Source organism: Molossus molossus, unplaced genomic scaffold (genome assembly GCF_014108415.1).
Source record: "Molossus molossus isolate mMolMol1 unplaced genomic scaffold, mMolMol1.p scaffold_m16_p_19, whole genome shotgun sequence".
Lineage (NCBI taxonomy): Eukaryota > Metazoa > Chordata > Mammalia > Chiroptera > Molossidae > Molossus > Molossus molossus.
Genome location: NW_023425354.1, coordinates 48954803 through 48979770, shown reverse-complemented (window position 1 = coordinate 48979770; position 24968 = coordinate 48954803). Strand labels below are relative to the sequence as shown.

General features: G+C 45.0%; 2 protein-coding genes across 5 annotated transcripts in view; one reads left to right on the top strand and one right to left on the bottom strand.

Annotated features, from left to right (window-relative positions):
- The window catches only part of MYH10 (myosin heavy chain 10), a 172105-nt gene extending 156874 nt beyond the window's left edge, over positions 1-15231 (top strand). The window contains 9 exon segments of the mRNA XM_036269900.1: positions 176-388; positions 1637-1798; positions 5768-5896; positions 8568-8656; positions 9529-9652; positions 9727-9935; positions 11627-11735; positions 13443-13615; positions 14497-15231. Coding sequence (XP_036125793.1) covers positions 176-388; positions 1637-1798; positions 5768-5896; positions 8568-8656; positions 9529-9652; positions 9727-9935; positions 11627-11735; positions 13443-13615; positions 14497-14641 — 1353 coding nt within the window. The 3' untranslated portion in view covers positions 14642-15231.
- Positions 15232-21038: 5807 nt separating this feature from the next.
- Positions 21039-24968, bottom strand: part of NDEL1 (nudE neurodevelopment protein 1 like 1) — a 52364-nt gene continuing 48434 nt past the window's right edge. For 3 of the 4 annotated variants that reach the window (XM_036267718.1, XM_036267719.1, XM_036267717.1), the window contains exon 9: positions 21039-24604. In XM_036267718.1, the coding sequence (XP_036123611.1) occupies positions 24511-24604 (94 nt within the window). In that variant the 3' untranslated portion in view covers positions 21039-24510. The remainder of the gene's footprint in view (positions 24605-24968) is intronic. The other variant, XM_036267720.1, reaches the window with a different exon arrangement.

Genomic DNA, 24968 nt, shown 5'->3' with positions numbered 1-24968 from the left:
TGAAGATAAATGTAAAAATATCTTCAGGTGAGGATTAAAAAAAAGAGTCGGTACTGTCATTTAAATGGCACACTCTAAACAGAAATAGCAGCAGCCTCACAGGGAAAGGGAAGGGTGCTATCCTGCTGTGCCTCTGCTAAGGCTCAGCTCTCTCCTGATGCTCCCTGTGGTTTAGGTTCATGAACTTGAAAAATCCAAACGGGCCCTAGAACAACAGGTGGAAGAAATGCGGACCCAGCTAGAAGAGCTGGAAGATGAACTTCAGGCAACAGAAGATGCCAAGCTTCGCCTGGAGGTCAACATGCAGGCCATGAAGGCCCAATTCGAGAGAGACCTGCAAACCAGAGATGAGCAGAATGAAGAAAAAAAGCGGCTGCTGATTAAACAGGTGGGTTGAAGGACACGTGGCCTTCACGAACTTGTTCATTCTCCAAGCCCTGTTTTGGGTCAATATCCTGTTCATTCACAAGTAAAATGATTTGGTCACTTGATACGTTTTTTCTTTGCAATTTAATGTAATCGGTTTGATTTCCTATTTCATTGCTGCCTGAAAACCAGGATACTTATCAACTGAAAAGCCCTCAGTGAGATCTCAAGGGAATATGTACTTAGAGTCGAGTTCTGGGAGTCTTATATGTGTGGCTGGAGGGAGAATCAAGACCGCATTGGACAGCTGATTCAGCAAATGTCTGAAGTTCAGATCACGTGTCCTCATTAAACCATTCTTTAAAGGAGGAAAAAAAGATTTACATTTTTTATCTTAAAATGTTGCTAGGCACTTAGGATTTGTATTCTTTTTAAATGTATGCTAAACTTCTATAAGTTCACTTAAAAAAATTTTTTGTGGGGGATGGAATAAAAAAGGTGAAGAGATTAACCAAAGAGCATATGTACATAGCCCATGGACACAGAACAGTGTGGCGAAGGCTGGGGGTGGGCAGAGACTGGGTGGAGATGGGCAGGGAGTGGAGGGGATCGTGGACATCTGTAATAGTGTCAACAGCATGTAAATAAATTTTTTGTGGATGTTGTGACATTCCCTTGGAGTGCATGGCATCAAATCTTAGATTTATTTTTTATTCCACTGATATTTATTATATTAGTCACTTAATGCTGGATAAAAAAAAATCACCTCTAATTTAGTGGCTTAAAACAACACTTATTAACTCACAGCTTCTGTGGGTCAGGAACTGTGAACTGACCCGCAGATGCATCACCTGAAGGTCTGGTGGGCTGGAGGATACTGTCCAATGGGCGCAACCACATGATGTTGGCCCAAGACCTCAGCCCCTGGCCACGTGGGCCTCTCCACAGGCTGCTTAAGTATCCCTGGAGGGACTTCCCCAAGAAACTGTCTTATGTCTTTCAATTGTTTGCATCACCTAGAACATGAGCTTGAGATCAGGGACTCTGCCTTCTTAGGAACCCGTGTAGTAGTCGGTGGAAATGGTGTGTGCCAGGTATTGTTTTTTAAAGATCTCTGAACAAAATGTGGCTACTATGGTTTTGTTAATAACAGTAATTGGTTGGACATAGGGAGCACCTGTGCAGAGTAACCAGCGCCCTTGTGAGGACAGGTGCCTGTTCTCTGTGCGGACACCTGGGTCTGACCCGAATAACCGATGCCGTCTGTTAGGTGCGGGAGCTCGAGGCGGAGCTCGAGGACGAGCGGAAACAGCGCGCACTTGCTGTTGCTTCAAAGAAGAAAATGGAAATAGACTTGAAGGACCTTGAAGCTCAAATTGAGGCCGCAAACAAAGCCAGGGATGAAGTGATCAAGCAGCTTCGCAAACTTCAGGTACGTGCAGCCAACCATCAGTCTTTGATGGTGTCATCTGGCCGTGCTGTGATCAGACATGTATGACCAGGAAGCTGGCAGAAGAGCTCGGCAGCACCTCGCCTGCCCTCCTGCAGCCAGGAGTCACCGTTGGCTGAGTTGGGCAGCAGCCTCAAGATGGATGGCACGCTGCACTCAGTGCGTGTGGGCAGAGCGGGGAGTCCAAGGGTGGAGCATCCACTAATAGGAACATGTTCTTCAGGCTCGAACAGCTTCTGGTGATGCTTAACTCACACGGCCACTGAGCCACCAGAGTGAAGGTGGCATTGACTTCCCTCCTTTTTTTTTTTTTTTTTTTATCCTCACCCGAGGATATTTTTCCATTTTTTGTACAGATGGAGTGGGAGGGAGAGAGAGGAAGGGAGAGAGAGAGAGAAACATCGATGTGAAGGGACACACTGAGTGGCTGCCACCCGCACGACCAACCAGGGCCGGGGACAAACTGCAACCGAAGTACGTGCCCTTAGCGGTAACCGAACCCGGGTCTCTCCGGACCGCAGGCCGACGCTCTAACCGCTGAGCCAAACTGGCCAGGGCTGACTTCCCTCCTTGATTGCTGCGAGCGTTAGTATTCTTTTCGGTGTGAGTTCATCATCACTTTTGCTATTCCGATGCCATGCTGTGTTTCACTCTCGCGATGCAAAAAGTAATTTCTACAATAACTCAGCATAGCGGGATGTCACGGCCCTCCCATAAACAGGCACAACTTCTCGGGTGGTAGTTGTCAGTGGGGACAAAAGCTTAAGCAAACCTCCATCCCTTTGACTTTGGTGTTTCCACATGTTGAGAATTTGTTCTAACAAAATATAAATATGAGAAGAGATATTTATACACCAAGGTCACAGCTGAAATGTTATTTCTGATAGCAAGAATGGAAGCAACCTAAACATCAGTGGACTAACTGACAGCCATTTAAATGATGGAGATACGTATGCGATGACAGCCGGGCTTAAAAGAGTCAAGATACCATGTAGAGCACTTTAGCTTACAACCTTGCACACGTGTGTAGAGTTTTGCACACAGACATGTAGCTATACATACCTAGAAAAGAGTTTAGAAAGAAAAGTCATCCCTGGATAATAGACTTAAGAGTAACTTATTTGCTTCCTTGTACTTTTTTTTTTTTAAGCTAAATACAAAGGTTTTTATTTTTACTAGCAAATTACAAAAATTATTAAGCTCATTCAGGGTTCATCCATGTTGTAGCATGATTACAAACAATATAAGTAACATGACTTTGTGTAATAGATTTAGAGATAAATTCACATACCATACAATCTACCTAAAGTGTTTTAAGTGTGTGTTTAATAAATTCATAGTGGTGTGCCCCTATCTGATTTTGAACAGTTGGGTTCCCTCTGAAAGAACCCTGTACCCATTGTCTGTCACTCCACACTGTCTCCGCCAGAATTAATTAACCTCTAATCTACCTGCTGTCTCTGTAGACTGGCCTATGCTGCACATTTGACATAAGTGGAATCATACAATACATGGCTTTTTGTGACTGGCTTCTTTCACTTAGCATGTTTTCAGGGTTCGTCCATGTTGTAGCATGATTAAGTATTCCGTTCCTTTTTATTACCAAATAATTTCCATTGTATAGATATTTGTACATTTTATTAATCCATTCATCAGTTGATGGACATTTGGGTTACATCAAATTTTTGACTACTATGATAATGCTGCTATGGACAGTCACATATATTTGTGTGGACTTGTGCTTTCAATTTTCTTAGGTCTGTGCCTAGGAGTGGAATTGCTAAGTTGAACTTTAATTTTAAGGAACTACCAAACCTTTCCATAGCGACTAGACCAAATATTTTACATTCCTACCAGCTATGTATGAGGACTCACTCCAGTTTCTCTACATCTTCACCAACATTTCCTATTGTCTATTTAATTATAGCCATCCCCGTGGGCATGAAGCGGTTCCTCACTGTGGTTTTGATTTGCAATCCCCTAATGATTAATGATGTTGACCATCTTTTTACATGCTTATTAAGGCCCTTATCTTACTTGAAAAAAATGTTTTTCAATCTTCCACTCATCTTTTTGAACTGTCTTTAATAATTGAGTTGTAACATTTCTGTATATATTCTGAGTGTTTCTTATAAGAAACATGATTTCCAAATATTTTCTTCCATTCTCTGGATTGTCTATTCACTCACTCAGTGGTATTATTTACAGCACAAACATTTTTTAATTTTGATGAAGTCTATTTTATTTTTTATTTTGTTTCTTGTGCTTTTTAAAATTATATCTATGATAATCGCCCAGCTGGTGTGGCTCAGTGGTTGAGCGTCAACTCATGTACCAAGAGGTCACCGGTTCAGTTCCCAGTCAGGGCACAGGCCAAGGTTGTGGGCCTGATCCCCAGTGGAGGGGCATGCAGGAGACAGCCAATCGATGTTCTCTCATCGATATTTCTCTCCCTCTCCCTTCCTCTCTCACTAAAAACCAATAAAATAAAAATTATATCTATGAAATCACTACCTGATCCAAGGTTATGAAGATTTATTGCTATTTTTTTCTGAAAGTTTTATACTTTACTCTTTTTTAAGCTCCATTTTAATTATTGTTATACAGTTTTATGAGTAAACTCACCCGTATTCTTTTGGATATGGATATCCAGTTGTCCCTGAACCATCCATTAAAAAGACTGTTTCCCTCATTGAATTAATTCTATACCATTGTATATGTTTATCCTTATGCAAATACTACACAATCCACAATATTTATTACTGTAGCTTTGTAAATTTTGATATTGGGAAGTGTGACTTCTCCCAACTTTGTCCTTCTTTTTCAAGATTGTTTAGCTCTCCAGGTTCTTTAGATATGATATTTTAGTATCAACTTGTCAATTCCGGGGGTGGGCAAAAAAAAAAAAAAAGGCCAGCTCAGGTTTTGATATTGTGTTGACTCAATAGATCAATTTAGAAATAGATCAATTTGCCATCTTAACAATATTGTCTTCCAATCCATTAACATAGCCATCTTTCCAAATATTTAGCTATTCTTTAATTTTTTTTTCAGTGGTGTTTTATAGTGTTTGGTATACAAGTCTTCTTTAACTAAATTGATGTCTAAGTATTTTATTCTTTTTAATGCTATTTTAAATATAATTGCTTTCTTAATTTTTAGAATGTTTATAATTAATGTACAGAAATACAATTAATTTTTATATACTGATCTTGTATTCTGCAACCTTCCTGAACTCATTTATGCATTCTAGTGGTTTTCTGGGGTTTTTTTTGTTTTTTATGAATTCCTTAAGATTTTTTATATACAAGATCATATCATCTACAGGTTGAGCTAGTTTTATTTCTTCCTTTCCAATCTGGATGTCTTTTGTATCTTTCTCTTGGCCTAATTACTTTGACTAGAATCTCCATCACAATGTTCAACTGAAGTGGCAGGTCAGACATCGTCTTGCTGCTCATCTTAGGGGGAAACATCCAGTCTTGGACCCTTAAATATGATCACAGATGGCAGTTTTTCACTGATACCCTTTCTCAGAGTTCAGGAAGTTTCTTTCTATTCAGCTTACTGTTTATATAATGAAAGGGCATTAGATTTTGTCAAATATTGCTTCTGAATTTTGAGATGATTATATGGTTATATTAATTCATTTTTTTTTCAAACCAACCTTACATTGCTCGTATAAATCTCAGTTGGATGGCGAGATATACTGATGTATAAATATACATGGTGTATAAGTTTTTGTATGTTGATGGATTCAGTTTGCTACTATTTCGTTGAGGCTTTTTGCATATATATTCATAAGGGAAATTGGTCTGAATGTTTTCTTGTGATATCTTTGTCATTTATATTTACAATGAATATATATTACTATGAATGTGTAATCTGGAAAAATATATGTTTAAAAACTAAGAATGAAAAGTACCCGAAACCTTCTTCCATTTATCTTAGGCTCAGATGAAGGATTACCAGCGTGAATTAGAAGAAGCTCGTGCATCCCGGGATGAGATTTTTGCTCAATCCAAAGAGAGTGAAAAGAAATTAAAGAGTCTGGAAGCAGAAATCCTTCAACTGCAGGAGGTTTGTTTGCTTATTCATCAGTTTGTTCAAAAAATATTTGCCCTTGTAATTTCTTCAAGATCAGATAAACATATCTTAATAACTTTACGGCCTTGTGTAATTTCACTACCCAGTTTAAATGTTACTGAACCGTCTTACTGCTTCAGTCTGGCAAAGTGGGCACACTTTGATACTGTTCATATATATTCCTCTTCCTAGCTGAAGGCAGGGGAGTTAGTCACTTTTCAAGCCACTTTCCAAGCTTGTTCCATGTGTATAAAAAGGAGTGATGTGCGTTCATTTAGCGTTGGTAAGCATCAGGGTCACTTAACTGAACTCTGACCCAAGGGAGATAAGATCGCCTCGTTTTACACAAAAACACTATGTGTGATACTTATAAGGAGAGAAGTTATGTTTCATTGACTTTCTAAGTGAATCATCTTGTAATCCAGTAATTCTTTCATTTATCTCTTTTACAAAACCCTTAATGAAGGGTTACATATAGTATGGGGTTGATTATATCAATGCTAGGCACACTTGAATACATACATTTCTTTTTGTAAAAGCTTAGAGGCATAAATAATAAAGGACTGCACATATTTAATATGGACATAAATTTCTATATAAAGGATGATCAAATTTATTCAAACCTGGAAAAATAAGAGCAACTTAGGTTGAAATGTTATCAATTAATATGAAAAATTTCCCAATATAAACACCTACTATAAATGCCGGATAGAATGTTATCAAGACAAATAAATGTGGAGTTGAGCTTACAGGAAAGAAAGGGAACTCCCTAGGAGTCAGGAAGGTCGAAGAAACTGAAAACCTGTAAGTCAACACTGAGCAGATCCTGAGATTGCCCTGAGAACTGGCTTTTGGGTTAATTGTTGTTTTCTATTGCATTCATTTTTGCTCTTGCCTTTATTTCCTTTGGATTTTTTTCTTTTTCCAGCTTCTTGAGTTGGACACTCATTAATTTTAAAACTTTCCTCTTGCCTAATATGTTCATAAAACACTATAAATTCCCCCTCAGGGTACTGTTTTCACTGTATCCTATTTGTTATTTAAATTCTATATTTTTCTAATTTCTATGATGATTTCTCTATCCCATGAATAATTTAAAAGTATGTTTTAAATTTCCAAACGTATGACACATTTTTTTCTTAGTTGATTTCTAGTTTTATTGCTTGTGGTTAGAGAACATTGAGAGTCAAGCAGTTCTACAGGCTGGAACGTGGTCAGTCTTTATAAATATTCCATGTGTGCTTAGAAAGAACCTGTGTTCATGAACAAAGCAGATGTTCAAGACCCGTGTACTTCATCACGCAGCTGATTGGTGATGGCACTGAGAGCCTGTGTCCTGGAGAGCTCTGGGTATTCCCTCGTACACTCCTGCAGCCCAGCACTGTGTTCTCAGAAGGCTGGAAGTACTTATCTTTATCTTCAGACAAGGGACCAGTGCATTGTGGAGAAGAGACTGATCTAGAAAGCTAGCCCTGCCTTCCATCTATTTCTCTATTTTTCTTTACCTCAGACAGATGCCTTTGTCCATGTCGGTTAGAGGCACTAGGGTCCTCTCCTTTCTCCCATGGGTCCCCTACCCTGTCTGTAGCACACCAGCCAGTGGTCAGGAAGGAGCCCTTGCTGGGCCCAGAATCGAGAACACAGAGGCCAGAAGGCAGAGCTGGTGCTTATAACAGCTTGTCCATCAGAAGCCTCCGGGTCAGGCACTGAGTATTCTGCCTGCTGCCATCAGCCTGGATCCGTGCCATCCCGTCCCGTGTAGGACTCTGTGTGCCAGCACCTAGGCCTTTCGGAGGGCCTGTGTCCTGTGCACTAACCTAAGAGGCAGGTGCACATGCAGAGCACAGACCAGCTCCTTTTCTGCAGCCTTGCTCCACGGGCATCTGTGACGTGCTTGTCCAAGTCCAGCGCCGTGTGGAAGGGCCAGCTGGTGGGAAGAGGCTCTGAACAGAGGGGAGTCAGAACCCAGAGTTCCTGCCGTTGGCCAACCTTGAGACTGGGCAAGTCCCTGCATCTATGTGGGCCTCAGTTTTACCCATAAAATAAGGGAAATGGTGCAGCTCTCAGATTCTGATAAGGTGGGCCTGGTCTTTACCCAGGTGGGGTGAGAAATGCACCCTGACACCTGTCTGGGAAATCCTCTTCCCAAGGACACCTGTGGAGGAGGAGCCATCAGGCAGTGCCTCTGGAGGGCCGGTGGGCACGGAGCTGCGATCCTCACTGCACTGCACAAGTACCTTATTTTCTGGCCAATCTAGGTAGTAATTGATCTCCACACTGTATTACTTATACGTGTTAAGGATACTTCAAGACAATGAATTGGTATAGTTCTGGGTTTGCATTAAGAAACACCAGCTTTCTAAGGAGGGCAGGAATATAGCTGCCTCTTAGATTGGAAGGGACAACCCAGCCCTTACAGAGACTAGAACTTCCCTCTGAGGACATTTTGTATCAGGCTGTTGACACAGCACATCACATGGCTGACCTGTACCCGAACAGATTCTCTTCAGCCAACCTGCCAGTTTCACTTCTCAAATCTAACTGCAGTTTGGGGCACACATAGAGTGCCTGCAGCAAGGTGGCTACAGCCTAGAGGCTCCATCAGATTTCACATCTGAGGAACCATTAACAGCCAGAGCTTAAATCGTGGTCTAAACTCATTTAGGAACTTGCCTCATCTGAGCGAGCCCGCCGACATGCTGAGCAAGAGAGAGATGAGCTGGCTGATGAGATCGCCAACAGCGCCTCTGGCAAGTGAGTCTCCTGGCAGCAGGTGGGAGGGGTGGGCATCTAGAAATGAGTGGTGGCCCCACTGGTTCTCTGGGCACCTGTGGTTCATTCCCCCTGGGCTTGCCGGCTGCACGGAGGAAGCCATGCTGTCAGCATACAGGAGTCAGTAGTTGGTTTGCTTGTCTGTTCAAACTCCGGAAAGATGAGCACAAGATGCTGAGCTTCCAGACTGCCTCAGCTACGGCTGGCTGCCCGACCCAGGCAGGTCATACCTTACGCCAGTCATGCCCCACAGGTGAGAAGGAAGTACATTCAGAACTGACCTGGTTCCCACAGACTGCACAGCCTTGCAATGCAAGTCTTCACTCTCAAATCCATTAAGTTTGGCAAGTAGATTCCTTTGACTTAGCTTTCCCTAAATGGCTTTTCATTAAAAGACATCTTTTTTTCCAATTAGAAAGTTGCTTTCTGTAATTAACCATATTGAGGGTTCATCACAGTCATTTTCTAGCATGCCACGGTGAGGAGTTAGCATTTTATCACAATGCACTGGAAAACCAGTAGTTTAAACTAGAAGTGCCAGGATCTTTTTGCACTTTTGAAAGCTGATGCTGGCTGCTGTCTAGAGAACAGGTGGAGAGGCAGCAGGTCGGCCAGAAGGCTGCCACAGTGGTCCAGGCGAGAGATGGCAGCCCTGAACTAGGGTGGCAGGCGTGCAGACAGAAGTGGGTAGCATGTTTGGAAGTGTGATCGGCAGGACTTGGCCAAATGGGTGATGGGCACAGGGGAGAGAGAATCAAGACTGGGCTGTTCTAGCAGCAGGGTGGGAGGAGGAGCCCCGAGTCTCCGGTGCTGTGCACAGCTAGTATTGAGCTGTCTCCTCCTTGCTCCACCAGGTCTGCACTGTTGGATGAAAAGCGGCGTCTGGAGGCACGAATCGCACAGCTCGAGGAGGAGCTTGAAGAGGAGCAGAGCAACATGGAGCTGCTCAACGACCGCTTCCGCAAGACCACGCTGCAGGTGCTCAGGCAGCGCCACCACGGGAGGGCTGTGCCGCCCTCCGGCACAAGTGACTGAACCCCTCTCCTCTCCAGGTGGACACACTGAATGCAGAGCTGGCTGCCGAGCGCAGTGCTGCCCAGAAGAGTGACAATGCCCGCCAGCAGCTGGAGCGGCAGAACAAGGAGCTGAAGGCCAAGCTGCAGGAGCTAGAGGGTGCTGTCAAGTCCAAGTTCAAGGCCACCATCTCAGCCCTAGAAGCCAAGATTGGGCAGCTGGAGGAGCAACTTGAACAGGAGGCCAAGTAAGAGGTTTTTGATGCGGTAAAATCAAGTTACTGCATCTCTGCTACAGATCAGGTCCAGGTTCAGCCTGTGAGCCAGAGACCAGACGCTGCCCTATGGGGACACCTGTGGCTGGGGCAGGAGAGGATGAGGACACGTCACCAGAGTGAGACAGTGGTGTGAGGCTTCAGGGAAGGCTGGGCTCACCTGTCAGCTCTTGCAGAACTCAGCTGATCATACCATGCCCCATGATTGTCTAGGTGCCATAGTTTACATCACTGCCCAAAGTTGATTTTCCAAGTTGGTGGCATCACATAAAATGCTATAATTTGTTGGCAGAAATGCATTTTGACAAAAAGAAAAGCTTTTCTTCACCCATAGGAAGGGACTGCTTGACAGTTTCTGTTCTGTTGTAGTAAACCATTCTGAAACGTATGAGGAACTGCCCAACATACTCTGGCAGGCATTCGCAGAGCGATTAGACCTTCAGATTCACCCTCTGGCTGGAGAGCTTGGGGCCCAGAAATGCAGGGCCCGTGCTCAAAGCCCAGCAGCGTAGTACTTCCCACTCCACTCGTCCCATTCCACTGAGCTCAAATAAAACAATTCAGTTTGTTGTTAGCTGTAATTAACACGACTCACTTTTTCAGCTAACTCCATCACTCTCCATTTTTGCATAACATTTGTTCTTTGTCAAGGAACCAAAGGACGTTTTCTGTTTGTTGAGGGAAAGCCCCGAAGTCTAAATTCAGGATCGACTCTGAAGCACTGACACATAGCCTCACTCAAATTCATAAGAGCTTTAATAGGAGAAACTGCCACACACAAGAAGTAGCTGCTTGCTTCCAGTGGTGGCCAGCCAGGAAGAAATCCACACCCACCTCTCTGACAGGGTCTCTTTTTATAGGGGGTTAGTAGTAAAACCATATGGTGGGTAGTCACATAGACCACCAGAAAGAACAATGCATTTCTAAGTTAACAGGTTAACATCAGGCAGTTATCCACACTCTATACATTCATTAACCCCCTTCCTGGGGCCTGGCATTTATCTTCGGGCGGCATTCCACTCTTCTGGGTAGTCGGCCAAGCCTGAGGCTAAAGAAAGCTAAACAGTCACAGAAAGTTAAACAGAGTCCCACATCTCCCAGACGCCTTTGCTGCTGGAGACACACTGCATCTCTGAGCTCCCCTGCACTGTTTTCAGTGGAGTTCCCCAAATAAGTTCCCTGTCCTTCATAAGGAACAGTGTAGGCCTGTCCAGAAACATGGTGATTTGACTTCTAATGAGTGAGGCAGGAGGTTCCCATGTTAGCTGCTATAGCCCCTACCATCATAATGGGTCTTTGTTTTGTTTTCCAGGCTAACAAGTTAGGTGATTAGTCAAGGTTTCTGTCTTCAGAAAGTCTGCACTGAATTTAAGTGACAGGTAGTGTGTATGTAACATTCGATCTTTAGAAGATCACTAAAGTGATTAGTATCTGCTTGTGAAGGAATATGCTCTTTCTACCTATCAGTATTAGACTATATTATTAAGGCCACTCATATTGTGACCAGAAGGGAAAAGTTTCTGGGCCATATTAATCATATTATTCTGGTCAGAGTAAGTCCTGAAAACCACTCCAGAGAAAAGGGACTTTAAAAAATATTTTCCCCATTCGAATTATCATTTCAACAATTACAAAGACTAATTAATGGTTGATCATCTTCACAGGGAACGAGCAGCAGCCAACAAACTGGTCCGACGTACCGAGAAGAAACTGAAAGAAATCTTCATGCAGGTTGAAGATGAACGTCGACATGCAGATCAGTATAAAGAACAGGTAAGGGCCCGGCCGGTGTGGCTGAGCAGATTGAGCATCATCCCATGCACCAGGGGTCACTGGTTCAATTCCCAGTCAGGGCACATGCCCAGGTTGCAGGCTCCATCCCCAATGAGGGGCGTGCAGGAGGCAACTGATCAAGGTTTCTCTCTCACTGATGTTTCCATCTCTCTCTCTAAAATCAATATTTTTTAAAAAAAAGAACAGGTAAAGGTAGAAGGTGGGACAGGATGAAATGTCTTCCACCTTAGAAATACTTTACAAGGAGACTGATGCAGAATGAGCCAAGTGTTACCACTTGATGGCTAAATTAAGAAAATGTTATTTGAGGCCCTGGCCGGGTAGCTTAGTTGGTCAGAGCATCATCCCAATACATGTGGGTTCAATCTCCAGTCAGGGCACTTACAAGACTCAACCAGTGAATCCATAATAAATAAGTGGAACAACAAATCAATGTTTCTCTCTCTCTCTCTCTCTCTCTCTCCCCCTCCCTCCCTCTCTCGCAAATCAGTAAATGAAAATTAGAAGAAAGTGCTATTTGAAACTCTTAATTCTAATGTTTTAACAAATGTGTGCTGTTCCTGCCAGGCATTCCTGGGTGCTGGGAATACAGAGGTAATTAAGACATGCCCCCAACCCCACCCCTAGGGCCTCTCCCAGCACACCAGAAATACAGAGGGGTGAGAGGACATTGTGAGGGACTTTGAAGTGTGAGGCCTGAGACGAATCTTCAGGTTATCTGTTTCCTCCTTCATGAGTGCAGCAATTTCTGCCTCACTGTCAGTGAGTTTCATTCACTATCAGCTCTTAAATGCCAAAAGTTAGCTCCTGGGTGTAGCTGGCAGTCACTACATACTGGCAGGATGGAGGGGTTGATGCAGGATAGAGAGCAGAGAGAAAACAACTATGCTGCACACGGGACCCGAACGGGTTTCCTTGTCTGCGATCCAGGCAGCCTTTTTTTTTTTAAGTATCAAGAGAATGTTCTAATAAGACTGTGGCCAGGTCTGTACACATCAGCCTAGGTAGCTAAGGTGGACGGGCTGAGGACTCCGCTGCCTTTGGCCCAGACCCTTCCCTTTTCTTCCCCTGCTCCAGTCAGGCACCCTCGCCTTCCCTTCTTATCACCCTCAGCTTCTCACAGCACTGAGGGCAGTCCTGGGAGGGCGAGCTGCACCTGCAGGCATGGCCAGTCTCTATGGCTCATGATAGTGTGTGGTCATGTCAGGCCTTCCCGAGTGGCTTTATACTTGAATCAGAGTATAACACCTGAAACACCCATATTGAAAGAAGGCATAAAAATCAATGTACCATCTCCTGGAGTGGGAGACTATCACATTGCTGGCTGTAATATATTTTGCAGGAATAGCAATTCCCTTTCACAATCCCACAGGTCACTCATGTGAAGATACTAAACTCATTTTCTGTAAAAAAAACTCAAAGGTGAAGATAGGGTTTTAAGTTTTTTAAAATTTCCTTTAGCATAGTTTGCTCAGTAGACACTGGCTTTGCTGAGAATGGCAGGCCAATCGAAAGGCCTGAGACCAGCCCCCAGTCTTGTACGTGCATGCACACGTGTACATTGTGCACATGTGTGTGCGTTCACAGGGCTGACAGGGCGGAAATGTGCTAACACACTCAGGATGCGGTGATACTGAATTTGGATTCACCAGTTTGGTTTGACTTGATTCGTGTAACTTCCCCAAGATGGAGAAGGCCAACGCCAGGATGAAGCAGCTTAAACGGCAGCTGGAGGAAGCAGAAGAAGAAGCTACACGTGCCAATGCATCTCGGCGTAAACTCCAGCGGGAACTGGATGATGCCACTGAGGCCAACGAGGGTCTGAGCCGTGAGGTCAGCACTCTGAAGAACCGGCTGAGGTAAGAACCGAGGTGACTCAGAGGCGCTGGGTCTGGAGGAGTCTGCCCAGAGCTTGTAAAACACCAGATTTGTAGGCTCAGGGTTTACTTTTCTGAAGTGGTTTAGTGACTCACTCATGCTCTTAAATCACGCCCCGTTTACCCGCTCAGGATTTCTGACCCTCGGCAGTCCTCGAGAACAGAAGAGGAGCAGGCCCACTCTTTTTTTGCCATTTACTAGTGAACCACACGCACACACAACACAAAGCTGAGAGCCAGGTCAGGTGTCCGTCATGTTCCTACACCCACAGTGAGGAAAGGTCCCAGCTCCATTGAGCAGCAGGATAGGAGGCTCCTCGAAAGACCTGGCGCCATCAGCCCACCTTCCGTTCTCATCTCCACCTGGATGTGATGTGCACCAGGGAGAGGGCAGGACATGGGGGGGGGGGGGGGGCTAAACTTCTTTCTCCCCCAGAAGAACAGGTTAGCACAGGAGCTGACAAACTGGTCCATGGCCAAATTCTGATGTGCCCTGCTTTTGTACAGCCAGTGAGCTAAGAATGCATTTACATTTTTGTAAGAATAACAGAGACCTTATGTGGCCCACAAAGCCTAAATAAAATATTTACTATCTGCCCTTCGTGGAAACACTGACCCTTGGTTGGCAGGTAGAGCTTTGCCTTGAGCCATCTACTTCCTTACAGCCTCTGTCAAGCTGGACAGTCTGCAGGCATGGTTACAGGAGAGGCAGAGGAGACCAGAACCTTTCCTGACCGTGCCCACCCCCGACCCAGGCCGGGTGTGCTAGGGGAGGGGTGGAAGTTTGAAGTCATCAGGTGATTAACAACTTGACAGCTACATGTTGTGTGTTTACCCACGTGTCTCCTTCCTGTTCTCTCCAGGCGAGGCGGCCCGATCAGCTTCTCTTCGAGCCGATCTGGCCGGCGCCAGCTGCACATCGAAGGGGCTTCCCTGGAGCTGTCAGATGATGACACCGAAAGTAAGACCAGCGATGTCAATGAGACGCAGCCACCACAGTCGGAGTAGTCACAGGGAGACAGTGGAGGCGATGCAGCGGGACACACGAAGGAACTCACCCGGCACCAGCCTGCCTCGGGCTGTAGCTCCTACAGATTTAGGAAACTGGCAAGCCACGGGACTCCTTACTGAAAGATCAACTGTGTCTTAAGGCTTTCCAGCCTACACATACTGTATCCTGCTTCAGATTTAGGTACAATTGCTCCCCTTTTTATATATATATATACATACACAAAACATGCACATATTAAACAGATTGTCTACATCACTACATCGATTTTCCATATATTCATCAAGAAACCATTTTATAATACACATTAAGAAAAGGACCCTTTTTCAAACAAACTCCAGACCCTTGCTGCCAGTGGCTGGGTTCTGGGGCAGCCCGTGGTTGTTGCTCAGTCGCTCTGCATGCTCTCTGTCGTACAGACAGGTACCTTAGCTCTGTGTTCATGTGGCCCGACTCCTCAGCCACATCGAGTCTCTTAGAACATTGTGAAATCTAAACTGCACTTGTATCTCATTTCCTTCAAATAATGATCAACACTATTTCAGCGAGCAAACTGTGAAAGGGGCTTTGGGAAGATTAGGAGGGGTGGGTTGGATTGGGGGAAACAGCATTCATTTGGGGTACCACGCCCATCTCCCTCGAGTTGGTGGTTCTCCACATCTCTCCATGTGAACTGTCCTTGGCCAGGGCTGGTCTGTGCATAGAAAGGATAGTGGCCATGATGCAGCTGAAGCCCCGGGTGGCAGCAATCACGCTGACTTTCGGATGGTCTCCTGAACCCTCTGGCTTCGCCAGTGTCCTCCTCACTTCAGGAACGAGCAGCTGCGGGCTCCTAAGCAGGAGGCAGTGGAAGGCCCTCCCTTGCCGGCCAGGCTTTCACGCTGACCTCGCAAATTCAGCCTCCGCTTTGAGCCCAAAATGGGAATACTGGTTTGTGTCCGAGACTTGTTCCGAGTTTGTCGACGAGGTTTACAGAACCTCAAGAACAGATGCCATCTGCCTGAATGTTGACATGCCAGTGGATGTGAATCCTTTTCATTTTCCTTTCCCTTCCCTCTGGACAGTGTTACAGTGAACATGTAGCCTTCTGTTTTTGGTTGATAGTTAAGCAAAATGACATTACAGAAAGTGCCTTAGACACTACAGTACTAAGACAATGTTAAATATATTATTTGCCTCTGTAACAATTTAATGTATTAAGTTTTGACTGTGCTTCATATCATGTACCTCTCTAGTCAAAGTGGTATTATAAACATTCAGTGACAATGAATCAGTGTTAATTATAAATCCCTGATCCTCTGCAACGTGCTTGAAAACACAAACATTTTGGGTTAAAAGCTTTAACATCTGTTAGGAAGAATTTGTCATGTGGGTTTGGAATCTTTGATTTACCCCTTTATGAACTGTACTGGCTGTTGACCACCAGACACCTGACTGCAAATATCTTTTCTTGTATTCCCATATTTCTAGACAATGATTTTTGTAAGACAATAAATTTATTCATTATAGATATTTACGCCTGCTCTATTTACTTGGAGGAAAAGTACCCATTAAGAATAAACAGACCTCAATAAACACGAATCATCATGTGAACGTGGAATCTGTTTTCTCACCTTCTGTTCTCGATTTCCCATCTGTGATCTGATTGGCGGTTGGGAGTCACACAGACTTAAAATGCTGCCAGGCCCACTTTTTCTGAGGGTGCTGTGCTCCCAAAAAGTGTCAGATGACAGGCTAAGTCTCTGGGTAGACTTGGCTACAATCTTCTCTCGCCAATGGCCTCTCTCTGTAGCTGCACTGAGACCCAATTGTTCATAGAAAAGGGAGCGGTTTCAGGCTGCAGGGTGAAGCCTTTCGGAGGGTTTCGGTCACCAACTAATGAAGCTATTTGCTGGATTAGAATATTTTAAGAGATCCAAGAAGTTTCAAACTGCATTTTCAGGCAGTATACACACTGAAAATGATTTGGGGGATTCAGTGGTAAGACCCATGGGCAGCCTCACTAGTGTGGGCCAATTAGGATGGGCTGGAGAGGAGTAACTAAGGGAGCACCAAATCACACAGAAAATACTGGCTTTTAAAAAACTATTATTACAGCCCAGCTGGTGTGGCTCAGTGGACTGAGTGTGGTCCCATGGACTAAAAGGTCCCGGGTCGATTCCCAGTCAGGGCACACGCCTGGATTGTGGGCTCAATCCCCAGTTGGGGAGCAAGCAGGAGACAGCCTATTGATGTTTCTATCTCTCCCTCTCACTCTAAAAAATCAATAAAGACATTTTAAAAATAAATAAAAATTATTACATAATATTCTTAGGTTAGGCTGATTCTGGTGGTATAAGGTATATCTCCAGGCTTCTTGGCAGTGGTAAGAATGTTATAAATGGACGCAAGTACTCATTTTCTCCTGTGTCACTACCCTTGCAGTCAGTAGCTTAGTCCAGGTGTTTGTGGAATTCAGAGGCTGGTTTTTCTCAAAAAGCAAGCATGCTTCCCATCTGTATGGCCTAACTGGTGTTAAAATCACTATTTCCCAATTACTCAGCTTATCAGGAGAAACATAATCTCCATCAACTGATTTGAGAGATACTAACTAGAAGGAACCTTTCTTTACTAAACAAACCACCGCTTCGTAGTCTAAGGAAAGGTAGTTCATAAAGCCTTTGCTGGGCATTTAAAGCGCAAGGAAGACAGTTTATGGGAGCTGGGCTTTGTGTCAAAGACTAAAGCTGGCCAGCTCCACCCAGAAGAGTGGTTCATGGGAGAAGGAATTCAGGCAAGACTTGGGAAAGAAAGCCTCATCCTCTTGTTGAGATCAAGTTTAGATGAGATGAGATTGTGGGGTTTAACGTGTAGCAAATGCTCTGTCTGCCCTTGCCACATCATGGGCACTTCTTTTTTTTTGTTATCCTCACCCGAGGATATTTTTCCATTTTTTGTACAGATAGAGTGGGAGGGAGAGAGAGGAAGGGAGAGTGAGAGAGAAACATCGATGTGAAGGGACACATCGAGTGGCTGCCACCCGCACGACCAACCAGGGCCGGGGACAAACTGCAGCCAAGGTACGTGCCCTTAGCGGGAACCGAACCCGGGTCTCTCCAGACCGCAGGCCAACGCTCTAACCACTGAGCCAAACTGGCCAGGGCTGGGCACTTCTTTTTTTAATGTGTACACTCCAGGGAATTATTTTAGATTGTTTTGGTAGGGGTAACACACCTATTACACTTAGCCTGACTGGTTTGAGGGTACACTTCTGACATCAGAAAGACTCTAGAACCCCATCACATTTCCTTTCTGCCACCAATTTTCCCCATGCCTGGAAACCTCAGGTAAAAGGAGTGTAAGCCAGAAGACCAAACTGTGACTTGTCCTCACAGCCAGCCCTCCCTATGGCTCTGGGTATGACTGACCCATGGCCCCTACCTTCTGAAGCCAATGTTACCAGGACACAGTCTGTGTCAAGACTGGGGAAGAGAAGAGCACAAAGTTGTCAACCACCACTTCCTGTCCCATCCTCACCCCCTCAAAATAAAAAATTCATGGCAGAACAGCCCACAGGATGGAATCTTTAGGAAGTGGGGAGGATAGCTCCTCCCTCAGGTTCCAGGCAGGCCTGAGAATGAAGCCTGTGGCTGAGACCCAAGGGGAGTCCCCATCCACTAAGGTCTCTAGTCACTCTGGGAAGTCCCATCTGTACCAAATTCTGAGCATTTGCAAGCAGGCTAGATCCTGTGCCAGCTGTCAGGACAAGACAGGGCAATCCACTTCCTGTGTGGCCTCATGTCATATGCAAATCTAGCAAATCATGTGAAGTGTCTCATACGATTGTCAGAAATCTAATATGAGACTATCAATAAGGGTATATTGGCATGGTGCTAGTTTTCAAAGACAGTGTTAACTATAATTACAGTACCTGTGCACTATATACAAAAAGTGTGACCATGTCCTTCAACCCTTACCAAGACTAGAAATTCATGTTTGAGTCAATACAACACTAGATTTATTTTTTCAAAGTAGCCCAATAATGGACTTCATCCCCATTATCTGGATGTCATGAAGCCTCATTCAAGATGTAAAGTGAGCCCTGACCAGTTTTGCTCAGTGGTTAGAGCGTTGGCCCGCGGATCAGAGAGACCAGGGTTCGGTTCCTGCTAAGGGCACGTACCTCCGTTACAGTTTGTTCTCGGCTCCGGTTGGGGTTGTGTGGATGGCAACCAGTCAATGTGTCTCTGTCTCATCAATGTTTCTCTCTGTCTTCCTCCCTCTTTCCGCTCTATCTGAAGATAAATGCAAAAACCTCAGGTGAGGATAAAAAAAAAAAAGATGTAAAGTGACATAATCTGACTATTAAACTCGGGGTCTGACAAGCATCTAAGCAGAGCACTGCTTCCTTCAAAGTACCATACTGCATAGGTTCTAAAACACCCAGGTTCTCACATGTGTAAACATGTGACTCACAATTACCACCAGTAGGTGGCAGCTGTGATGTGGTTGTCATGGTGAGGCCAATAAACCCCAGCATCAGATCTTGCAGAATGGGTATCAGCAGCCTTGAATTCTGGAGCCATCAACAGAATATGCTTTTCAGAAATGCTGCATCACCAATGCTCACCATGGCACAGAGGACAACACTGCTTGGGAAATCACGGCCAAGGGCAACTTGGGGCCAAAATGTGGTTCAGAATGTCAGAATTATGTCAAGGTTCAGAAACGTCTCACATTTTCCTTTTTGTATATGAATTATGTGTGATACGATGAAAATCTGTCTAAACTCTAAAAGAGCTCTTTCAATAAACATCAAAAGACGAAATGATAAGCATTTCCATAGTTCTAATAGGCACATTTTTCTTAATGATTCACAAAATAAAGATGTGTCTTATAATTGCTAGTGTTGGGGATTCTATGAAATATAGTGCTCTCCTCACCAGGCTGGTTCTGGGGTGGCACCTGGGAAAACTGTGAATTTTAAAATGCACTCAACTGGTTACCCAGCAGTCAGCAAGCCTCTGCTCTGAGCTACTTGCTCAAATCTCAGAACTTAGCACAGATCTTCAGGCCAATTTGGAATATCAGTCTCATTACTTCAATGTTTAAAAAATTAATTTGGGCAACTTTACCAAAAAAGTTAGAAGCCTAAATTAGTAAACTATTTGCATCTTTTTCATTTCACTTGTGATTTTTTTATAACTCTGTAACTAGTGTTACATGTTCATTTAGTTCATGTCCTTTTTCCACTGGTCATTTCCATTCCTATGTGCTCCACACCTGCACACTCGGGTTTCCAATGGCTCTCTGGGATCCTGTCCAGCCGACAGTCATCCTGACCATTCCCCCATCAGACACTACATTTTCACTAGTGAGATTGATTTTATTCTTACTACCACGGGAAGTTATCCATAAAGCAGAAAGAGTTTTTATAGCTTATCATGTTACGATTGATCCAAGACTTAGAGAGAATAATTTAGTGACAGCAATAACGTAAAAGTTAAGCTGTTCCCCTAAATTCTAGGTAACAGTGGGATTTACTGGGGGGGTTTCCCGTTAAAACAATAACATTTCTTAAACAAAAACAAAAACAAAAATTTTTCAGCTCCATCATCTACTCACAGGGAGCAACAAGGGCTCTGAGCTCATTTGGACGACACTCGCCGGACATCTATCCAAGCACGTGCCAGAGGCCTGCTTCCTGCCTGCCCAGCCCCCTCCCAAGCCCTCCACCAGCAAATCATGACCAGGCAGGATCTCCATATTTTAATGAGGCAGCACACTTGACACCTGATTACAAACATCCCAAAAGTAAACAAGGTGAATTTCTATTCAGTTTGCATCACGTTTCCCCCAGTGAAGGCTTCAGAGCTGACAGGAAACTAACATAACTCCTATGGGTGCAGACTGAACATGACTCCAAACTGTAACCCACAAGGCACAAACCCACATGGTCCCCCAAACCCAGCACTATAAGCTTTGTTCTGTTTTCACATTTGCCTCTTCACATGTGATATCTTATAAAGAGAGCCTGTTAAACTAATATTTACTCGAGATTATTGTTTTTCCTTAACATTTATAAAAGGGCTACAATATTCCTATAGGTCATATTTTTAGTACGCATGGGACTAGTTTTCAGATAATATGCTTTAAGTCATAGGAAGATGATTTATAAAGATGCCTCCTCTGCTGCTCCCATTTCTAGGAAAGAATAATTAACAACTAAATTTTGACAACCCTTGAAGTAAACACTGGAAGTAAACACTGGAAGGAGGAAAAGGCTCCTCTAGCATCTTCTAGGCCAGAGGTTCTCAATCTGTGGGTCACAACCCCTTTTGGGGGTCAAACGACCCTTTCACAGGGGTTGCCTAAGACATAACAGTAGCAAAATTACAGTTATAAAGTAGCAACAAAAATAATGTTATGGTTGGGGGTCACCACACGAGGAACTGTATTAAAGGGTCCCGGCATTAGGAAGGTTGGGAACCGCTGTTCTAGGCAAGGGAGAAAACAACTGACTGCTTGGACCCATCCCCCTTTCTAGCCTTATTCCCACCAGTAGCCAGACTGGCTGTCCTCAGTATTAGCCAGGCAGGGACAGATCTATAAGATGCTCCCTAAAGCTGTGGCACCACCCCAGGACACCTCCCCCTCCCCCAGGGGGTACCGGCTTCCACCTTGGCTCTCAGAAGATGCCAAAGGCACTTCTGGGACAGCTTCTGAGAGCGGCACTGTCAATACTTGACAAGCACAGGACTGGAAGAGGAGGGGTGGGTGAGCCATACTCCTCCTGCTGCAAAGGCTGTACCAGCCCCAAAGCTCATTTCCAAGTTCACAACCAGCTAGCTCATTTCCTGAGGTGATGGGAAGGTGGAGAGTATAACAGAAAAAGATACTGAGCTCACTTCCATCCTGGCTTTGCTATGGACTAGCTGTGTAAGTTCAGGCCACTCAAACTCTGGGCCCACCTTCCCTTCTATAAACTGAGGTCAACCAGCTCATCCTCCTCTCAGGTCACCTACCTCTAATTCTCATACGCCTCACTTGTGATTCAGCATCCCATCTTTGGCTTCTAGACCCTGGCTGGGTTGGTCGGGTACAGTTTCTGCCACTCTGGGCTGAAAGAAGTGGAGCACTGGCTCCTCACCCTCATGCATTTCAGGATCGAGGGATGGCACCGGGTGGTGAGATGAAAATATCTGGAAACGAGGACTCACCACTGGAAGACTCACCCCCCCTCCAAGCAGGGAGACCACCATGCGGACCCAGCTCAGGGGAGGGATCATTTCTGAAAAGTTTCAGTGAGAGCCAGGCAACTCTGGGCATTGGGCGGCACCGGGAGGAGAACCCACTCAGGAGCAGGTGGCTGGTAGGCAATCTTTACCTAGATGGGAAATAGTATGTAGTAGCTTTCATGCCAGGTAGCACATGCTCTGAGCATTTTGAACTAAATAATCTAAACAGCTGAAAATGAGGCCTGAGAAGTCAACTAGCTTCCTTACAGGGTCATATGCCAAGGGCAGCAGTAGCTATAAAAACACAAAAATATGTGGGGGTCTCCTTCTGAAAGGACTAGAAAAGCCCAGCAGCATGCCTGCCCTTCCATGGACCTGGCCCTTGCTCTCCTGGACCCAAAGCAGTAGTGCTGTCCGGTGGCTGACACATGGGCCTCTGCATCCAGGGCCCCTCCCCCTTCCATCATCGAACTGAACAATTGACAGAACCATCTGGATGAGATGATTCCAGGGGTATTCAGATTCAGCTGAAAAGGAACTGATAAATCACAGGGAAGACAGGGACAAGGAGTCAGGGCTCCAGAACTCATCCTTGCTGTAACCGCAGTAGCTCTGCTTGTTATGTGTTAGATTTGGGTTCCTGCATATACAAAAAGGTCTGCTAAATGTTTCAGCCTCTGATCTACTCCAACCCTTCCAATGACTGGGAAAGAAGCTGGGTGTTGATGCCCATCAGTAAGAGGCTTGAAGTTTTCTTTTCAACTGCTCAGCCACCACAGCTGGGCACAGTACCCATACCACTGCAAACATGTCTCGGTGAGTCAGCTTACAACACAATCTCAGGAACAACTAATAGAAGATATTCCTATAAACATATTAACAGAATAAATTTTTTAAATGTATTCTACTTAAAGTTTCTTATTCACTTAGAAATTTTATTCACTTACTTTTCATTTACTTAGTTTCAAAACTACATGCTATACTGTTTTTGCTGTTACAAGCAATGTTCAGAATGTGATACATTCCTACAGATTCCGTTTACCCACTTCTCAAGTCCAGTCCCCTTATGTCTTGCTACCAAACATTTGACACCTTCTCTCACTTGCCAACATCAACCTGAGGGATCAGGAGAAAAGCCTAGACCCTAGTGACATCTAATCCCAGGACACCAACACATATCCTGAAAGGCAGCACAATGGAGGGAGCAGCTCCCGGTACTGTGGTCATCCTGGGATCTAGCAAACTGCCTCCCTCAAAGTCCCGGTCCTTCCTCCCAGATGTGCTTGAGGGCCTGGGCCATTCTCAAGCTGCTCCCAGAAATCGCAGCAAAGAGGACAACCAGCATGAGGATGTCCGCTCAGTGTGTTCGTCTCAGGCAGCCTGAATGGTCTGCCCCACTCCACAGCTGCTACCCACTCACACGCGCCCTGTCAGGGCAGAAGTGATATCTGAACCTGGCTTTGTAACTCCAGCTCTTCTCTCACAGGATGGCGGGAACCCAATAAAGCAACCTCAATACTTTTTTGTGTGAAATTTATTGTTTCCACATTAAAAGATTTTTTGGAGGGGGAGTATTTTCTCTCTCTCTTTTTTAAACCACATGGTGATCCTATACAGCTGCCCAGAGTAGGACACCATCATAGTCATTAACATGCCGTATGAGTCTGAATAAATAAAAGCTACAAAGCCCAAGTTATATACAAATATCTTAGGCAATAATGTTTACAAACCTATGTACAATAAAACAAATGTAAACAGTAAATGCAGCATGAGAGTAATCAAAGGATGCACAGGGACAACCACTTACGGTCAGTTTGCCCCCCTCCCCCCACCACCACCCAGGAGCTCGCACCAGCCAGCCCCTGGAATCAGGCCACTCAATCCTTCCTAACACAACTGGACAAAACAAAGAAGCTGTCAAGCTGTCATGTAACTGAAGGACCAGAAAGCTGGCAAGGAGGCTGCCACCACCTCCACCCCTAGCCTGAGGCACATGGAGGAAGAGAAGACAGCATAGAGACCCAGCCCTGTTTGTACCCAGGCCCCAGAGGCTCCTGCTCTGGGAGGCAAGTCTATGGAATGATAACTGCTAAAGTAAAATCAGAAGGTACAGAAAATGTTCCCTAATTCAGTAACCTTCCTGTCTGCCAGCAACAGACCCAAACTGTGTGGGGTGGAGCCGGGGACAAACACATGATCATGAGCACTAAAGATGCTTGGGTGGGAGCTCAGGAGGGCACATGTTGACCTGATTTGGGAGAGAACTTCTAGAAGATTTGCAATGTCCTAAATACAACTAAATCCTATCAGTACAGCAGGGTGGGGGCTATGAGGCAGGTGTGATGAATGGGTACTTCTGCATCCAGTGACCAAGTAATACATGTACGTATCACTTCGTGACCCACAAAAGTGCAATCATGTGAAACCAACGGCACTACGGCGAGAAGAAAAAATAGCCAGTATTGATATCGCGCAGAGTCCTGGGGCTGGGCAGGGCCCGGCAGTCGCCACTGCATGCAGCCTGCCCTCTCTCTGCCAGCCCTGGGGAGGCAGACAGAGGGGCACAGGCTGGGCCCAGGCACCGAAGGGTGAGGCATGGGTGTCCTGGGTTGTTGGAGGAGGGCAGGAGCCCCCACCTGGAGGCTGGGCACTCACACACTGAGAGGCAGCATACCCGGTGCCGACGAAGGGCGTGAGGAGCCCAGACCAGGAGGAGGAGGAGCTGGGTCAAAGCCGTTTACTGCCCTGTGGGGGTGACCAGAGCAGAGAAGGGAAGGGGGAAGAGAAAGAGAGATTGTCATTTAAAATCACTTGACACACAGCAAGAAATTCATTTGCTCTCTCAAACTATTTCTCTTCCTGGCCAACAGCAAAATCCTGACAGCTCAAGGAAAGAGTGGCTGCCCGGAAGTATCAGTTGGTTAGACTTGAGAATTCAGTCGTCCTAGAGTAATGAGACTATGTGCCTGCTCCCTTCTCAGCAAGTTCATCACACTGGCTACTGCAGCCACAACTCTGATTTTCCCCATAGAATAGATCTAAATGTCTGCCAACACTGAACTAGCTAAATAAATAATGGTACAACTAAATAAAATAGTATATAACCATT